General features: G+C 42.0%; 1 protein-coding gene across 1 annotated transcript in view; it reads right to left on the bottom strand.

The window, feature by feature from the left end:
• Positions 1–19,009, bottom strand: part of SORCS3 (sortilin related VPS10 domain containing receptor 3) — a 587,799-nt gene that overhangs the window by 148,563 nt on the left and 420,227 nt on the right. Inside the window, exon 6 of the mRNA XM_022568819.3 lies at positions 3,440–3,504. Within this exon, the coding sequence (XP_022424527.1) occupies positions 3,440–3,504 (65 nt within the window). The remainder of the gene's footprint in view (positions 1–3,439; positions 3,505–19,009) is intronic.

Below are 19,009 nucleotides of genomic sequence, written 5' to 3'. Positions count from 1 at the left end.
ATGAGTCACAGAACAAAAGGACTCAAAGGATCTAGGTATTACTTACTCCAAATATAGCAAATACTTGTGTTTACTTGTCATCTTTATATTTTCCTTGGTAAATGTTCTGTTCAAATTTTTCCTACTTTTTTTTTTTTTAATGGGGTTGTTTCTTATTCCTATGCTTTAAAGGTTCTTTATGTGTTCTGGCTATAAGTCCTCTGTTAGTTATATGATCTGCAAATAGTTTCTCCCACTGTCTTTATTGTACCTTCTGAAGAATAAAATTTTTAAATTTTGATGAAGTCCAATTTATGGATTCTTTATTTTATCAATTTTGCTCTTGGCGTCAATTTAGGGTCATAAAGATTTTCTCCTACAGTTTCTTCCAAAAGTTTTATAATTTTATGTTTTACATTTAGAAATGTGATCCATTTTGAGTTAGAGTTTGTATAACCTGTAAATCATAGGTTGAAGTTCGTTTTCCCCATATGGCTGCCCAATTTTTTCTAACGCCCTTTGTTAAAAACAATCATCCTCTCTCCACTGAATGTTTTGTATCCAACAACCCTGCTCTACTTACATATTTGTTCTAGCAGCTTTTTTTGTACATTCCTTGTGATATTCTACATGGAGAATCACGTCAACGAGCATAATGACAGTTTTATTTTTTTCCTTTGTAATCTATATGAATTGCATTTCATTTTTCTTCCTTTATTGCACTGACTAGGACTTTCAACATCATGTTGAAAAGGTGTGTTAAGAGTAAACATCCCATATATACACTAATATGTATAAAATGGATAACTAATAAGAAGCTGCTGTATAAAAAAATAAATTAAATAAAATTGAAAAATTCAAAAAAAAAAAAAAAAAGAAAGAAAGAGTAAACATCCCTGCCTTTTACCTGCCCTTGGGGGAAAGCGTTCAGTATCTCATCATTAAATATGATGTTAGTTGTGGGTCTCTTATACTTGTTCTTTATCAGGACTCTCCTCTATTTGTAGTGTGTTGAGAGTTTTGTGTTCTCGTTTTCATTCTATCCCTAGGCTATCTGTGTGAATTTGGGCAAATTCAAGTCCAAGCTACCACATCAAGGGAAAAAAAAGGAAATAGAATATATGTTGTGCCTTTTTGTGATGATCAGAAAGATAGAGATGTATGCGTATGTGTGAGTGTGTGAGTGTAAGAAAGCATTCACTACATACCAAAGAAGAAAGGAGTCATACATTTCATTAGGGTATGTAAAATAAAACATCCCTGGTTAGTTCAGTCTTGTTACGTGCACTTTCTAAATAAAGGGGGGTTAGAGCCAATTCACTAGGTTGAAAGAAGATACTTTGAAGTATTGAAAAACTCATTTTAAAAAACCTAAAAAAAGACATAGAATTAATATATATTTTAACCTAAGTGTGGCATATGACACTTATCCCTGTTATATTTCTGTCTGCTTTTTTCAATTCTTGACAATAGGCCAGGAACTTTTCTATGTGTTTTGCATTTTTAATCTCATAAAATTTCACAGCAGTTCTGTACCACAGACCTTATCCCAATGTGGACCAGAATTCTTGAACTTTCAGAAAGTAAGTTTGAGCTTTATGTAAGAAATTACCTTAAAAAAAAAAAAAAAAAAAAAGGAGCTGTCCAGCAGTAGAAAAGGATATGTCTTAAGCCTGAGCTCATGAAACCTGAGGACACACTATAAGAGATTCTGGGGGAAGGGATTCCTACACTATGTAGGAGGTCAGACAGGCATATAAAGTTTTCTCCAAGTCTAAAATATTACAACCACCACAGATCACATATACAGCTTAAAAATGTTGACATGACAAGCAAAGCCAAGGCAGGGGTTGTCCTGAAAACATGTCTGTGGGTCATCTTCTGAGAGCTGCTGTCTGCTCCCCTCCTGCTTTTCTGCTATGCTCCTTCAAACCCCTCCCTCCATCCCACTAGTCCTCTAATTTTCCACGTTTTTTTTTCTTAGCACTAAGAGTAACTTCGAATTTAGGCTTCACCATGCTTGACAATCAGTGAATTTGAATATGTGGCATTACCTCCCTAAAATATAACTCTTCTGTTAAAAAAAGAAAATGTAAAAATAGTGTGGGTCATCCCTCATCCCTGGCTGCATCAGAGAAAGAGAGAAAGAGAGAGAGAAAGAGAGAAAGAGAGAAAGAGAAGAAAGAGAAGAAAGAAAGAAAGAAAGAAAGGAAGGAAGGAAGGAAGGAAGGAAGGAAAGAAGGAAGGAAGGAAGGAAGGAAGGAAGGAAGGAGGAAGGAAGGAAGGAGGAAGGAAGGAACTCAGCAGAGTGCCAGGCATATAGTAACAAGTGTCATTTGCCTTCTAACTCTTTTAAAAATAAAAATAAAGCAAATAAAATATATTCCCCAAAGTGCATGTTTCTAGCATACATCTGAGTTTGGCCTCAAAAGCAGTAGATTTCCCATGGACAAAGCACAAGCACATCCGATACCTGCATCCAGGTCACAAAGAATCTCCTTCTGCTTGTACATTCAACCCATAACCCTATGAGGCGGGCAGGGCAAGGATGAGCATCCTCAGATAGTAGGAAGCCAGAGCACAGAGAGGTTAGGGGGTCTCATGGTCTCATGGCTAGTGGGTGGCAGGACCCAGGACCTCAACTCACAGTCCGGTGCTTTGAACTGCTGCACCCCTAGGTCACTATTATTTCCATGGATTATTTGGCTCTATTTGTGATCTAGTATATGCTAATTATATTTCCATATATTTTTCAGATTTCATATTTATCATCTATTTTCACATATTTAAGTTGATTTTATCTTTCTGGGACAGGGAAGAGCCCTATAGATACTTAAGTTGGTGCCAAATGATACTTTATCAGTCAAATTCTGTTCAAGATGTAGACAGGTGTACGATGTACAAAGGGGTCAATGTTTGAAGTCCTGGATTCCATGGCTGATGTGCGGGGACAGTAGAGGTCTGGCTCACCCCTGTATCTCCAGGGCTAAGAATCTTGCCTGACACACAGTAGGCCATCCCTAAATATTTGCTGAATGAATGAACAAACAACTCTGGAAATAGTTTGTCCAGTTACCTTTTTTTTTGTAATCTTGACTATATAAAGTTTATTTTCTTAAAGCTGGCATCGTCTCATTCACCACGTGAATGCAAAATACCACGATGAGCTACGGCCATCCCTATGTGAATTACACTGAAGATGCCAGGAAATTACTAACAGGAGCCTCAAAATTGGTCACATTAACTCCCATCTCCAGCAAATTCATTCCTGAGGGTTTATTTCAATGAAATGTCTCCCTTGGGACTGGAGGCCTCTCCCCGACTCTAGGAAATAAAATGCATATGGCAGTAAGGGAGCTCAGGGCTTTTCCTCTTCCCAAGCCATTAAAATGCAAATTGGGGGAGGAGGGAGAGCTGCAGGCAGATCTCCGGGGCCCAGCCTGATGGCCTCAGCGCTCACATCCATCAGCTGTCCGCGCTTCCATGTGCACCAAGTCCGCCTCTTTATCCAATCCGGACACCGACCTGGGGAAGGAGAGGAGAGGCAGAAGCTCAGTGACCACGAGGATGGCAGACAACAAAGTGGGGAACCATTCAGGGTTATTACTCAGCAAGCCACTTTCTCAAGATGGCCTGTCTTGCGCTGTGGGGACCCACAGAATATGGCGACTTGCAACCCCTGCAGGGTGGCTCTCTCTCTAGCAGCCGCCACCTATAATGGTCACAACTCATGTGTCTTGGAGCAGTGTCACGGAGTCAGTAACTCTCAAAAAAACATAAAGGAGCACAGAGTAATGTACTCCATAGTAAAGCTGGTCTAAACCTCTGTCCTCAACCCTTCCCCACCTCATACCTTCCACTTCCCCGGTCTTGTCACACCCGGTTATTTCCACCACTTCCTTCCCCTCTGCCCTCCCACTTGGGGTGTGCTACTCCCACGTTCTGCCCCTGAGGAAGGTGGTTTAGCCTCCGTTCTGGCTATCTGCTTCCAGACACTCCTACCCTCCTGAGTTTGGACCTATCTGCCCTTCCTTACCTCTGCCTCGTGAACAATAAATGTTTGGTGACAAACATTCAAAATCTGGTCTAACAGGGACACAATTCTGGTGATAGGAGTGGGAAACTTTAAAGGTTGATGGTCAATAGTCAGAAAAAGGAAGGCTGAGAATCCTGACGAACTAATTCCTGTGGGCCTCCAACCTCCCACACATAAAGTCCAGTCAGCTACCTCCTGCATGAGATATCCAGGCCAGCGTAAGACCCAGAAAGTCAGCTAAAAGAGGCAACACAGACATTAAAACATTCATGCACTAAAGGCATCACATAATCCACCCTCTCCAGCAAGCTTGGACTCACAGTCGTTTTACTTTTAAATTTCATTCTAAGATTGGTTTTCTGGTTTTACAGTCCTCAATAGGGAAGAGGCAGCAAGTTAGAAAGAAAAAGGAGAATTTAAAACAATGAGAATCAAGGTACCCAGATAGCAAGACAAATTGAAAACTTATGAAAAACAGACCGAAGAACTCAAAACCCAATCTTCTACATCATAAATCTACTACACTTCTTCTGATGCTGAGGCCATAGCTGTATAGCACGGTTCAGTATCTGACATCTCTGCTGAGGGGCTGAATGCAGAGAACGGGAAGCAGGAGGCTAATGATATCAGTTTACTCTAAGAAAATAGGGTTGCAAATGACCTATGTTAGGAAAAATGAAATGATTTTTATTTGTTAATGATTATTGTCTTGAATGGCTAAATTTCAGTTGCTTTAAAAGTTCATTTATGGAAAATACTTCTTTCCCCAAAAAATACTGAATAAAAGAAGTTTTACTCTAATGCTGTATTTTTTCCCAGTGATCACTGATACACTATCTTTTAATTTTTCCTCACCTCATTTGATGCCTAAGGTAAGGAGAACAGGTATCATTAGTTATATGTGACTGAATGGGAAACTGTGGCACAGAGAAATGGATATGTATCTAAGACGACACGGGGACTTAGGCCAGAACTAGAGAGACTGACTGACTGACTGAGACTTCTCCATCGAGAGCAGCTCCCAGCCTTCTTGGCTCTTCTCCCCTCTGCTTGCAATGTCCTTTAGATGCAACTCTCTCCCTGCCCCTTTCCTTCTCCAGCTACCTCTCCCCTTTCCTTCAATGCTCAGTTGGTCTCATCCCTCCAGCAGCCTATCCATCCCTCATCTCACTGAAGAACCTTTATCTGCTTCCATAGCATCCTAACCTTGGTGGTTCTCAAACTTGGCTGCTCACGAGAGCCACTGGGTGAGCTGTGAAACATCCAGATGCCTGGGCCCCTCCCCAAACCAATGAAATCAAAACTTTTGGGATAATCTCAAGGCATCCGCATTTTTTTTGTTGTTGTTTTGTTTGATATTTTTTGTTTTTGTGGTACGTGGGCCTCTCACTGCTGTGGCCTCTCCCGTTGTGGAGCACAGGCTCCAGACGCGCAGGCTCAGTGGCCATGGCTCACGGGCCCAGCCGCTCCACGGCATGTGGGATCCTCCCGGACCGGGGAACGAACCCGTGTCCCCTGCATCGGCAGGTGGACTCTCAACCACTGCACCAACAGGGAAGCCCCGCATTTTTTTAAATTTAAATTTATTTATTTATTATTTTGGCTGCATTGGGTCTTTGTTGCTGTGCACGGGCTTTCTCTAGTTGTGGCGAGCGGGAGCTACTCTTCGTTGCGGTGCACGGGCTTCTCTTGTTGCGGAGCATGGACTCTAGGCGCGCAGGCTTCAGGAGTTGTGGCTCACGGGCTGTGGAGTGCAGGCTCAGTAGTTGTGGTGCGCGGGCTTAGTTGCTCTGTGGCATGTAGGATTTTCCTGGACCAGGGCTCGAACCCGTGTCCCCTGCACTGGCAGGCGGATTCTTAACCACTGCGCCACCAGAGAAGCCCTGGCATCCGTAATTTTGAAAGCTCCCAGGTTATTTCCATGCACAGCCAAGTCTTAGAACCACTGCTTTGCATGACTCAATCACGTCGCATGTAATTGCACTTCTGTGAATTCTGTACTTGGATATAAACTTCAAAGAAGTAGGATTCTGTCTATTTATCTTTGAATCCTTGGCACCTAAGTGCCTAGTATATATTAGGTGCTACTGATATATTTACTGAATTAATGAACAATCCAATCTGCCCATGACAATGACAAAATTCCGATGTGAAACTCACTTGAGGTCAGACACACAGAAGGGACTATATGGACACCTCTGTTCCACAGCCTCCCTGCTTCTTTATAAGCAAGTTGGTATTCTTAGAACTAGAGGCCTCTCAGGTATTATTCTTCTATCCTCCCCCAAGGTCAATGGCAGGGTAGGATGGTCAGAACTGGAACCATAATGACAGTCTAACTACGGGCATCAAGCACTATGTTCTTTAACAAAAGAAAAGTCCTTGCCTCTTAGGAGCTTGAAACAAGGCAAACAACACCAATAAAACAAGCACAGAAACTGCTCCTTCATCCAGGATTGCTCACTCCTTTCCACCTATCTAAATCTTATGCACCTTTTAAGGTTAAAACCAAGAATCAGGTCCTCCTGGAAGTCTTCCTTGATTACTCTAGCTCTCCCACCTTTGAACTGCTAGAGAATCCAGAATCAAGACTGAACATCCTCCAGCACTTGTATTGTTATTAAGTTGTGTGTTTGTTTCTCTGGAGTTGGTCTTGGCTCCTGAGAGCGGACACCTGTGGTCATGGTTGGCTTAGCACCCCTACAACCCTTCCATCCTTTGCAGGACTGTTCAACCCAACTCACGCCATGTGCTTTGTCCAGGGTGGTCAGTCATAGGAGCCCATCCCTCTGATGCCCCAGGATGGCACATGATCCAGCGTGATCATGAGACATCTTGGCTGTGGTGGTCAGAACATGCCAGGACAGTTTAGAGGACTTCCTCAGGATTTCTCTAACTGAGCTGGCAGGAAAAAACTGCCTTTCCTCTCTGATCATCAAGTCAGAACTCTTGGGAGAAATGTTCCCTGATAGGAAGAATAGGTCTAGAGGAGCAGTGTAGCTACACATAGAAAAAGAAAAGAGAGTTGACATTGGGACAGGTAGTTTAACAGAGAGACGGGGCTACAAAGGGTGATAGGAAGATAGTGGGCAAGACAGAGATGAGACAGACACACAGGAAAGAGAGAGACAGACAGACAGAGATTCAGAAAGAAACGGACAGGGTAGACCAAAATGGCAACACAGGAGACCCCTGAGCTCCCTTCCTCCCATGGATACACCAAATGTACACGTGGATGTAAATTCCCTCTGAAAGAGATCCAGAAACTAGTTGAGTAACTTCTACACATCAAATGAATGAGAAAATACCCACACCGAAAAGGCTAAGGGTACAAAAGGCTAAGACACACTCGCACCATAAACCCCGCCCCTGGCACACGACCACACAATTGGAAGTGAACCATCAACTCTCATATTCTCCCTGAGGAGCAAAGGGTTTGGAGCCCCCATCTAGCACCCCAAATTTTAAGACTTGCAACAGAGGGACGGCCCCCAAAACACCTGACTCTAAAAGCCAGCGGGGCTTGTGTCCCCAAGACGATAGCAAACAAAGACGCAATTCTTAACGGGTGCACGAGCACTGATGCAGCTGTTGCCCCAGGGCTGAGTGCAGAGGGAGCAGGCAGAATCACCCATCTCCCCGTCTTTCCCTGCAAGTGTTATCTGAATACTATAACAGCTGCTGCCTGAGGGCCCGTCTTCTAATTTAGCAGGCTTCTAGAGACTGCATGTGAATCTCCCCAGACAGAGAAGGCCAACAAACATCCCTCCCACCTTCTGCCTCCGGTCCTCCCCAAGTTGCCAGTATCTCCCTGGAAGGAGCTCATACATGACTGCACCCCAGCTTTTAGGGCCGCCACCTATGCGATGGGTCCCCAGATTTCCTGGCTTTGACAGCCAGTGGAGCTGCCATTCATGAGTCCCATGGAACTGTAACAAACAAAGAAGCAGTTCTTAACCATCTATCTCCCTGAGGTTCAGCACAGAAGGAGCAGACAAAAAAACGCCCAGCTCCCCATCTTTCCCTGATAAAGGTTTTTATGTGGATACTTTAAAAGCTGCCACCTGGGGCTTCCGTGGTGGCGCAGTGGTTGAGAGTCCGCCTGCCGATGCAGGGGACATGGGTTCGTGTCCCGGGCCGGGAAGATCCCACGTGCCGTGGAGCGGCTGGGCCCGTGAGCCATGGCCGCTGAGCCTGCGCGTCCAGAGCCTGTGCTCCGCAATGGGAGAGGCCACAACGGTGAGAGGCCCGCAAAAAAAAAAAAAAAAGCTGCCACTGCCACCTGAGGCTTCTAATTTAGCAGGCACCTCGGGGCTGTGGTCCTCCTCAAAGACTGAGGAAGGTTGCAGACACTCCTCCCATCTTCTCCTTCCAGGCCACTCCAATAATAAAACCAAGTCACCAGTGTCTCCCTGAAAGGAGGTTGTATACATATCTGGCACCCCAGCTCTTGTGACAACTTCATGAAGGATGAGCCCCTGAAACATCTGGCTCTAATAACGAATGGGCCTTACATTCATGAGGCACAAGGACTGCAACAAACAAACAGTTATTATGGGCACAGGGGCACACCCACCCCTGCAGCTATATACCAACAGGAAGCACAGAGGGAGCAGGCAAAAATGTCATTGCCTTGTTTCTCCCTGGAAGGGGCTTAATTACATACTTTCTTAGCTGCTGCCTGAGGGTCCAGCTTCTCATCAGCCTGCATCTAGCTGCTGACTGCACTCCTCCCCCTGGATCACTGATAGGTCTTGGCACACCCTTAACTACTGGGAGCCACTAAGGACAAAGAAGGAGGCTTGGACAATCACAAAGGTTTGAGAGACAACTATGAGTTCGGTCAAGCTGATCAGTGAGGTTCATCTCCTACAGGAGATCACTCTGTCAATACTGGGAGACACATCTTGTGCTGTTCTATCTAATGCTCAGAGACCAACACAGACTCAAGAAAAATGAAGGAACAGACAAATACGTTACAAACAAAAGGACGAGATAAATGTCTAGAAACATAGCTTAATAAAATGGAGGTACGTTATTTATCTGGTAGGGTGTTCAAAGCAACTGTCACAAAGATGCCTACCAGGGTCAGGAGAGCAATGCATGAAGACAGTGAGAATTTCAACAAAGAGACAGAACTATGAAAAAGTACCAAACGGAAATCATAGAACTGAAGAAGAAAATAATTGAACTGAAAATTCAATACAGGGGGTCAACAAAAGATAGATGAATTGAAAGAAAGAATCAGTGAAGTCTAAGACAGGGAAGTGGAATTCATACAACTAGAGGTGCAAAAATGAAAAAAGAAAAAAAAGAGTGAAGATAGCTTAAGGGACTTACGGGACAACATCAAGTAGACTAATGTTCTCATTATAGGGGTCCAAGAAGGAGAAAAGGGAAAGGGATAGAAAACTTATTTGAGGAAATAACGGCTGAAAACTTCCCTAACTGGGGGAACGTAACAGACAGGCAGAACCAGGAAACATAGAAAGTTCCAGATAAGATGAATCTGAAGAGGACTCTACACAGATACATTGTAATTAATGTATATGACCAAACAGTATAATTAATGTATAGGACCAAAAGCTAAATACGAAGAGAGAATCACAAGAACAGAAAGAGAGAAACCATTTGTTACGTACAAGGGAACTCCCGTAAGGCTATCAGCACACTCTTCAGCAAAAGCTTAGCAGGCCAGAGGGCAGTGGGATGACATACTACAAGTACTGAAGGGAAAACAAAGAAAAAACCCGCCAACCAAGAACATTCTACCCAGCAAAGCTGTCTTTCAGAAGTGATAGAAAGATAAAGAGTTTTCTAGACAAATAAACACTCTAGGAGGTCATTACCACTAGATCAGCTTTACAAGAAATGTTAAACGGAGTTTTTCCAGCTGAAATTAAATAACACTAATTAATAACAGAAAAATATACAAAAGCATGAAATTCACTGGTAAAGGTAAAAATACAGTTACTTTCGGAATATGCTATTATTCTAATGGTGGTGGGTAAATCATTGATAAGTCTACTACGAAGGTTAAAAGACAAAAATATTAAAGTTATAACGACATTAATTTGTTAATGAATACACAATGTAAATGATGCAAATTGCGACATCAAAACATAAAATGCGAAAGGGGGGGTGCTTTTGTATGCGTTTGAAGCTATTAGCACAGACTGTTATAAATAGAAGATGTTTTATCTAAGCCTCACATTAACCACCAACCAAAAGCATATAGTAGGTACGCAAAAGAAAAAGAAAAAGGAATCCAAACTTTCCACTACAGAAAATCATCAAATCACAGAGGAAAAGAGCAAGAGATGAAGCAAGGAAAAACGGAATTACAGAACAAGAGAACATTTAACAAAATGGTAATGGTAAGTCTGACTATCAATAATTACTTCAAATGTCAAAAGACTAAATTCCCCAAACAAAAGACAAAGGATAGCTGAATGAATAAAGAAAACAAGACCTAACTATATGTGCCTCCAAAAGACTCACTTCAGCATTAAAAAAAACACACAGATTGAAAGTGAAGAAATTGAAAAATATATTGCATGCACATGGAAAGAAAAGCAGAAGAAGCTATTCTTATATCAGATGAAATAGACTTTAAGCCAAAAACTGTAAGAGACAAAGAAGGTCATTATATAATAAGAAAGGGGGCAATTCATCAAGAGGATATATTATTTGAAATATTTATGCCAATACAGGAGAACCTAAATATATAAAGCAAGTATTAAAAGATCTGAAGGAAGACATAGCAATACAATAATGTCAGGGGACTTCAATACCCCACTTTTACCAGTGGATGGATTGTTCAGACAGAAAGTCAAGAAGGAAACACTGGATTTAAGCTACACTTTAGACCATACGGACCTAACAGACATACAGTAGTCCCCCCTCTTATCCTCTTATCCTTTCACTTTCTGTGATTTGAGTTACTGGAGGTCAGTGTGATCCAAAAATATTAAATGAAAAATTCCAGAAATAAACAATTTTTAAGTGTTAAATTGCATGCTGTATGAATTGCATGATGAAACACTGCACTCGCTCCATCCCACCTTGGAAGTGAATCATCCCTTTGTCCAGCACACCTCGCCCATTACTCATTTAGTAGCTGCCTTGGTTACCAAAGTGATTGTCAAGACATCACAGTACTTGTGTTCAAATAACCCTTTTGTTAGTTAATAATGGCCCTAAAGTGCAAGCGTAGTGATGTTGGCGATTCAAATATGCCAAAGAAAAGCCATAAAATTCTTCCTTTAAGTGAAAAGGTGAAAGGTTTCAATTTAATAAAGGAAAGAAAAAAATGATATGCTGAGGTTCCTAAGATCTACAGGAAGAATGAACCTTCTATTTACGAAACTTTGAGGAAGGAAAAAAGAAATTCATGCTGGTTTTGCTGTTGCACTTCAAACTGCAAAAGTTATGGCTACAGCGCATGGTAAATGCTTAGTTAAGATGGGAAAGGCATTAAATTTGTACCACAAGATCTTTTGAGAGAAAGAAACCACATTCACACAACTTTTATTACAGTATTAGTTACAACTGTTCTGTTTTATTATCAGTTATTGTTGTTAATCTCTTACTGTGCATAATTTATAAATTAAACTTTATCATAGGTATGTATGCATAGGAGCAAAACATATTATAGAGGGGGTTCGGTACTATCCATGGTTTCAGGCATCTACTGGGAGTCTTAAAATGCATCCCCCATGGAAAAGGGGGAGCTACTGTATAGAGAACATTGTATCCAACAGCAGCAAAATCACATTCTTCTCAAGTGCACATGGAACATTCCACAGGATAGATCATATGTTAGGACTCAAAAAAGTCTGAATAAATTGTAAAACTATGAAATCATATCAAGCATCTTTTTCCAACCACAACGGTATGAAACTAGAAAGCAATTACAAGAAGAAAAGAGGAAATCCACGAATATATGGAGATGAAGCAACGTGCTCCTAAACGGCCAATAAATCAAGGAAGAAATCAAAAGAGGAATCAAAAAATATCTTGAGACAAATGAAAATGGAAGCACAACACAGCAAATCTTACAGGATGCATCAGAGACAGTCTAAGATGCAAATGCATGGCAATAAATGCCTACATTAAGAGAAAAAAGACCTCAAAATAAACAATCTAACTTTACACCTAGAGAAACTAACAAAAAAAGACTAAACTAACCCTAAAATTATTAGAAGGAAGTTAATAACAAAGATCAGAGCAGAAAGGAAAGAAACTGAGGCTAAAAAGACAATAGAAAAGATCAGTGAAACTAAGAGCTGTTTTTAAGTTAACCAAAATAGACTAATCTTTAGCTAGATTTACCAAGAAAAAGAAAGACTCAAACAAATAAAATTATAAATGAAAGAAGAGACATTATAACTGACACCACAAAAATGCAAAGACTTATAAGAGACTACTATGGACGGTTATAAGACAACATATTGGACAACACAGAAAAAATAGATAAATTCCTAGAAACATACAATCTACCAAGACTGAATCATGAAGAAACAGAAAATCTGAACAGACGAGTTACTAGTGAGAAGATTGAATCGATAATCAAAAACCTCCCAACAAAGAAAAGTTCAGGGCCAGATGGCTTCACTAGTGACTTTTAACAATCATTTAAAGAAGAACTAATACCAGTCTTTCACAAACTCTTCCAAAAAGTTAGAAGAGGAAGAAATACTTCCAAACCCATTTTACAAGGCCAGTGTTACCCTAATACCAAAGCCAGTAAAGGACACTACAAGAAAATTACAGATGATGCAAAGCTCCTCAACAAATGATGTAGCAAACTGAATTCAACAGTAGAGATCTTCCTCAACTCACGATGGGTTTATGTTCTGATGGACCCATGGAAAGTTGAAAATATCAAATTGAAATGCATTTAATACACCTAAGCTACTGAATATCACAGCTTAGCCTAGCCTACCTTAAATGTGCTCAGGACACTTACATTAGCCTACAGGTGGTCAACATCATCTAACACAAAGCCTGTCTTATAATGAAGTGTTTAATATCTCATTTAATTTATTGAATGCTGTACTGAAAATGTAAAACAGAATGGTTAAATGGGTACAGAATGGTTGTAAGTGTATTGGTTGTTTATCCTATTGGTTCTGTTTCTCTGGAGAGCCTTGATTAATACAACTTGCTTCTTAGTCCCGCTCCAACTTTGCAGTCCGTTTATCCACATAAGCCCATAACGCACCTTTGTGAGTGTGTCTGCAATATTTGTCTGCTTAGACCATCAACTACAAAAAGAATGGGTCTTATTAATATACAACCCATCAGACAGTGAGCTTCCTAAGGACAGAGACTTTAATTATTTTTCTCCAATATTTTCTACCACACACAACTCAGGACTAGGCATACCTTCAGACTAAATGATAAGGATAAGAGATTTGTACTTCAAAGCTGCTCTGTCCCTGGATCCAGAGGGAAAGAGATTAAGTTGCTCAGCTGGCCAGAGGTGGAGCAAAAGATGTTGAGGGCTGAGGGTAAGGAGAATACCCGTGCCCTTGTCTAGCTCACAGAGGAATGCCACTGCCCACTTTCTGCAGTACTGCTGGCATTAGCCTAGAGTTTCTCAACAAGGGCACTGTTGACATTTTGGACCAGATAATTCTTTATTGTGGGGGCTGCCCTATGCACTGTGGGATATTCAGCAGCAGCCCTGGGCTCTACTAGATGCAGTAGCATCCCTGCAGTTCTGACAACCAAAACTGTCTCCAGACGTTCGTTGCCTACTATCCCCTGGGGGCAAAACTGCCCCCGGTTGAGAACCACTGCCTTACCTGGACACACTTAGCTGATACCTGAACTCTGTGGCTTCCCTGCTAACAAGGCAGCAAATATAAGCAGGTGGAGATTTCACGTCCTCACCTATAGCCCTAACGCTGCTGAGATGCCCACGAACTCCGACTATTCTGGACCACACCATCTCACCAGAAAACTATCTGACACTTGCCAGGTGGAAGCAGTCAGGTCCCTGATCTTAAAGCCTCACGATGTCCCCACTTCTAAAAACCTAATGACTGGAGCGTGCACACAGATACAGCAAGCGAAGAAATACAATAAATATGCAGACATTTAGCGATTTGTTTGTTGTTATTGTGGGGGCGAAGCTGCAGGGCGTAAACTTGTGGAAATGTTTGGAAAAGCGCACGTGGTAATAATGATAAGTGTCAGTGGATACTGGGACCATTCACATGCCAGGTATTGTGTTTGGTGTTTTAATTCATTATCTTAATTAGTCCTCAAGGTACCATTCATCTAATTTTCATCTTCAGTAAAATGGGGATAATAAGAAAGATTAAGTTACATACCTCAAGTCACACGATAATAACAATTCACAGATACTGAGGGTACTTTATGTCAGGCACTATTTTAAATGTAAATGCTGATCTCATTTAATCCACATATCAATCCTATGGGTCTGGAATCATTCTTCTTCCATATTTTAAAAGGGCCCAACTAGGCATTGAAAGCTTAAGCAACTTGCCGAGAAAGTCCACAGCTAGGAAGCAGCAAAACTAGGGCCTGAACCAGACAGGTGGCCTTGAGTCAGGAGCTTAACCTCCCCTGTAAGCTGACTCTTCCAGCTGTTGAGAGGAGACACAGGCTTTAAACCCAGTCATTTCTCCCAGAGTTGAGGATCATAGCCATGGTGCCCCATTGCCTGCTCTCCCCATACATGTAACTCCATCAGCATTGTAGGAAATATAAATGTGTCGTGTATACATACTCTACATCTCAGAAAATTTTGGTTCTATTTTACATGAACTGGGAGTCACTCATACTGGTGATAATCAATAAGAAGAAAATGTTGGGAATAGAAAAAGGATGTTGGGCTGACGGTAGAAGAGTAGCAGATAGAAATTTTTGCAGAGAAACCTTAAGAAAGACAAATACCTTAAGAAAGAAAGACAAAGTTGAGGAAAGGAAAACTGGGGACTTGGGCTTGACTCCCTTTTAGGTCTCTGAGGATGGAACGAGCCAAGACATGTATAAGAAGGACTGTGAAACTGTCATGAGTCTATGGGAGGGGATGAGAGGCATGTCTGCTCAGATATGCCAAGCAGGTTAGTAAGCGCCCCTGACACCTCTTCCATCTCTAGCAGCCAAGTTCCTTCACATTTCCAGGACCAAAATGGGGCCAGGGTGGACCAGAGGATGAGAAACAACATTTAGTGCAGAACCAGCCGTGGCACAGGTCAAGCTCCCTGTGCTTAATGTTTGCAACAAAGGAAAAATGAATTTGCAAGCATCCCACTGAAATCACAGGAAAGGAACCTCCCTAAAAGTTTCTAGAAAGTATCAGATGGTAAAAAGAAATTGTATCAGTACATGTTATTACTAATGCAAAATGAAAACAAGTCATCGACAGTGCCTTTCTTTGGTAATGTTGTATTCCTGGCTTTAATTAAGTGACTATAAAACAAAATTTAATAGAACAAAACAGAGTTAAGGTGTCAAGAACAGATATGAATCTATGAAAGGCTTTATGAGTATTTTTAAATTCCTCAGTAGTGAATTCTTCTACCACAAGTTTCTTCTGAAACCTAACACCCATGACTGGAAAACAACTAATCTTTTCCAGTGGAGAACTAGTTGTGCAAACTCCCCATCACATTTTGCCCACATGCACCAATAAGGACTTTTAGTTTCCACATCTGTAAAATGGGACTATAATAGCACCTGCTTCATAGAGTCAGGGGGGTCAAATGAGCTAAGCAGTAAATACTTAGAACAGTGCCTGACACACAGAAAGCATTTTTTGCCTTTTAGGCATTATTATTTTTCATTTAAGGGACAGTATGAACTAGTCTGCTTTCCTGCCTGCCTTCTTCCCTCCCCTGTAACTTCCTTCTACGTTTGTTAAGTGCCTAATATAGTCACAGCATTGTTCTATGCACTGGATAAGAAAAGTTCTGCTACCAAGGAGCTCAGTTCAGGCACCTTTCTCACTCTCCAGACTGGTTTATCTCACAAATCCTGGGAACCCACCCTTGATAAGGGCTCCTGTAAGGCCCCATTCTCTCCTCTCCAGTGGATAAATCATTACACTGGATTGCAAGTGCTTTTTTTGTGTCCTTGACCTCACCAGCTTTTGCTGGTTCTTTTTTTTTTTTTTTTTTGATTTATCATCTTTTAAAATTATTTTTAGTTTATTATTATGGTTCTGGAAGTCAGAAGTGCAAAATCAGTCTCACTGGGCTAAAGGTGAGGTGTCCACAGGACTGGGTTGCTTTCTAGAGGTCCCAGGGGAGAATCCATTCCCCTGTCTTTTTCAGCTTCTAGACATTACCAGCACTCCTTGGCTCATGGCATTTTTCCATCTTCAAAGCCAACAACACTGGGCTGAGATCTTTGTATGTTGCCATCTCACTGGTCCTCTTGCTGGTTCTTATACCGACATTTCTTTCACAGTGAATAACAGACCATCAGTAAATAAGTGTCAAATGAATGATTACAGCACTTTCATTCAGGCATACAAACTTCCTAAAGCCCTGAGTAAGCCTTCAGCTCACGTCTGGGTCTCCAAGAGAACTTTTTTTATGCTCAAAAGCAGGGGTCCACAACCCCTGGCCCTCGGACCGATACGGTCCGCAGCCTGTGCCTGAACTATGCCCACACCGTCCCCGTCCGTGGAAAAATTGTCTTCCACGAAACCGGTCCCTGGTGCCAAAAACGGTTAGGGACCGCTGCTCAAAAGAGATCTCACTTTCCGGTCTATGTTCCAGATCATTTTTATCATGCAGATTGCTCAACTGGTGAGAAAAGGGGGGAGAGGGAAATCTATACAGACCTGAATAATGTGTGAAGTGGTTTCCTCCTGGGGATATTTCATTTCTTAACAATTACCAAGCTCAGCACCAGCCCACAAGAATCATGTGAAAGTCTGAGAGGAAGGAGAGGGATTATTCTCCAAAACTGAGAGCCTTCCTGAGTTCTGAGCAAGGACCAAGGACACAGGAAACACAAGGACAGAAGGAGCCATGGCCAAGCCTCCAAGGAAGAAACTGAAATTGGCTCTTGGAACAGCGCGCTCACAGATGTTACGATGGAAGTACCTGGAAAAGGTCAAGCAGCTTTCAAACTTATTTTCCAGCAACCGAACCCTCTGTTCAAACACGGTCTCCAAGTCCTAACACGTGTAACAGGTCAAACAGGAACTTATCAGAAACCGGGAACGGCTCACTCAGACACAACAGCGCCCAAGAGAGCTGGACACGGCAACTGTGAAACACCGTGATCTCTTTCTACCCCTTCACTTAGTAGATCAGAAAATTGAGCTTCACACAACTGTCCAAAGGCACACAGCTAGCTTGTGTCTAGAAGCCAGTTCTGAACTTCAGGCCAGCCTCTTCGTAGCACACGTGCCTGCCGTGAGGAAGTGGTGGGGCTAAACTGCTGTGTGCTTTTCTCTCCTTGTGGATGTGAATCCCGGAGCAAAACCTTCCCCAGAAATAAGAAAACTGGACATTGGGGTACGCATGAGAGAGGTAATGAGGGTAAAACACTGCTGAAGTCAAAGGACAATTGCTTGACAAACCGATTCGCTAGACTGTTAAATTTCAAAATAATTTTATCTCAACATGTTTCTCCAATTCACACCACAAACATTCTCCCCCTTGATGTCTTGGCTCAAACTGCCCCTCCACCTGGAATACTCCTTCTGTCCCAGTCTGCATATTCCCTGCTTATGGCCCAGCTCAATACCACTTTCCATGAAAGCTTCCTGACCCTGGCTGGACATTCTAATCCCATGGGGACCTTTCTAAAAATACTAAATGCCAATTCACAGATCCCGATTCCATAAATTCTGCTTTCATTGCTCTGGAGCAATAATCCCCTCACATTTTTTTTTTTTTTTTTTTTGGTGGTACGCGGGTCTCTCACTGTTGTGGCCTCTCCCCTTGCGGAGCACAGGCTCCGGACGCGCAGGCTCAGCGCCCATGGCTCACGGGCCCAGCCGCTCCGTGGCATGTAGGATCCTCCCAGACCGGGGCACGAACCCGTGTCCCCTGCACCCCTCAACCACTGTGCCACCAGGGAAGCCCCCCGCTCACATTTTATTTGCATCAGAATCTTTTTGTTAAAACACAGATGCTGGGCTCTACCCTCAGAGTTTTGGATTTGGGGGGTCTGGGGTGGGGCTCAAGAATTTGCATTCTTAGCAAACGCGTAAATGGTATGATGATAATGGTCAGGAATCACACTCTGAGGACCACTAGCCTGGAGTATAATCCAAGAATCAATAGCTTTTAGATGCTCCTGGGTGATAAGGGTGTACAGTCAGAGTTGAGAATCACTCATTAGAGCTCGGAAAGCAACCTTCACGAATCAAGCTGAAAAGCCTTTCCTTTTTATGTATCAGTCGGGTAGTTAAGAACGTGAACTCTGGAATCAGACGCTCTGAGTTAGTCTCAGCTGCGTCAGTTACTCACCGTGGGATCACAGGCAATTAACTCAACCTCTCCTTGCTGCATTTTTCTAATCTGCACACTGGGGAGATGATAATAGCACCCTTCTCATTGTTTTTATGAGAACTAAATGAACTAAATGCATATAAACATTTCTAATAGAGAGGGGCTTATAGCAACACTTAACTCTATATAATGCTTACTATTATAGCGCTCACATTATGTGCAACTAATACTTTTTAAGTGTAACAAGTATTTACTGAGCATCTAATGTACCAAAAATTTTATTATCATGTTTTTTTTTTTTTTTTGGCTGTGCCATGTGGCATCTGGGATCTTAGTTCCCCAACCAGGGATTGAACCTGAGCCCCCCTGCAGTAGCAGCATGGAGTCCTAACCATTGGACAACCCAGGAATTCCCCTTTTATTATTAATTTAATATGTTATCTCACTTAATCCTTAAACAAACTTTTGAAGTTGGTAGTATCATTCTTTTCTTCAGATGAGGAAATGAAAATTTTGAGATGGCAAATTGCCTAATCATAGGTAC

Source organism: Delphinapterus leucas, chromosome 16, assembly GCF_059928025.1.
Source record: "Delphinapterus leucas isolate spDelLeu-1000000601 "Yukka" chromosome 16, BTC_Dleu_Yukka2, whole genome shotgun sequence".
Classification (NCBI taxonomy): domain Eukaryota; kingdom Metazoa; phylum Chordata; class Mammalia; order Artiodactyla; family Monodontidae; genus Delphinapterus; species Delphinapterus leucas.
The sequence above is the reverse complement of the archived record's forward strand: the minus strand, read 5'-3'. Positions and strand labels throughout refer to the sequence as shown.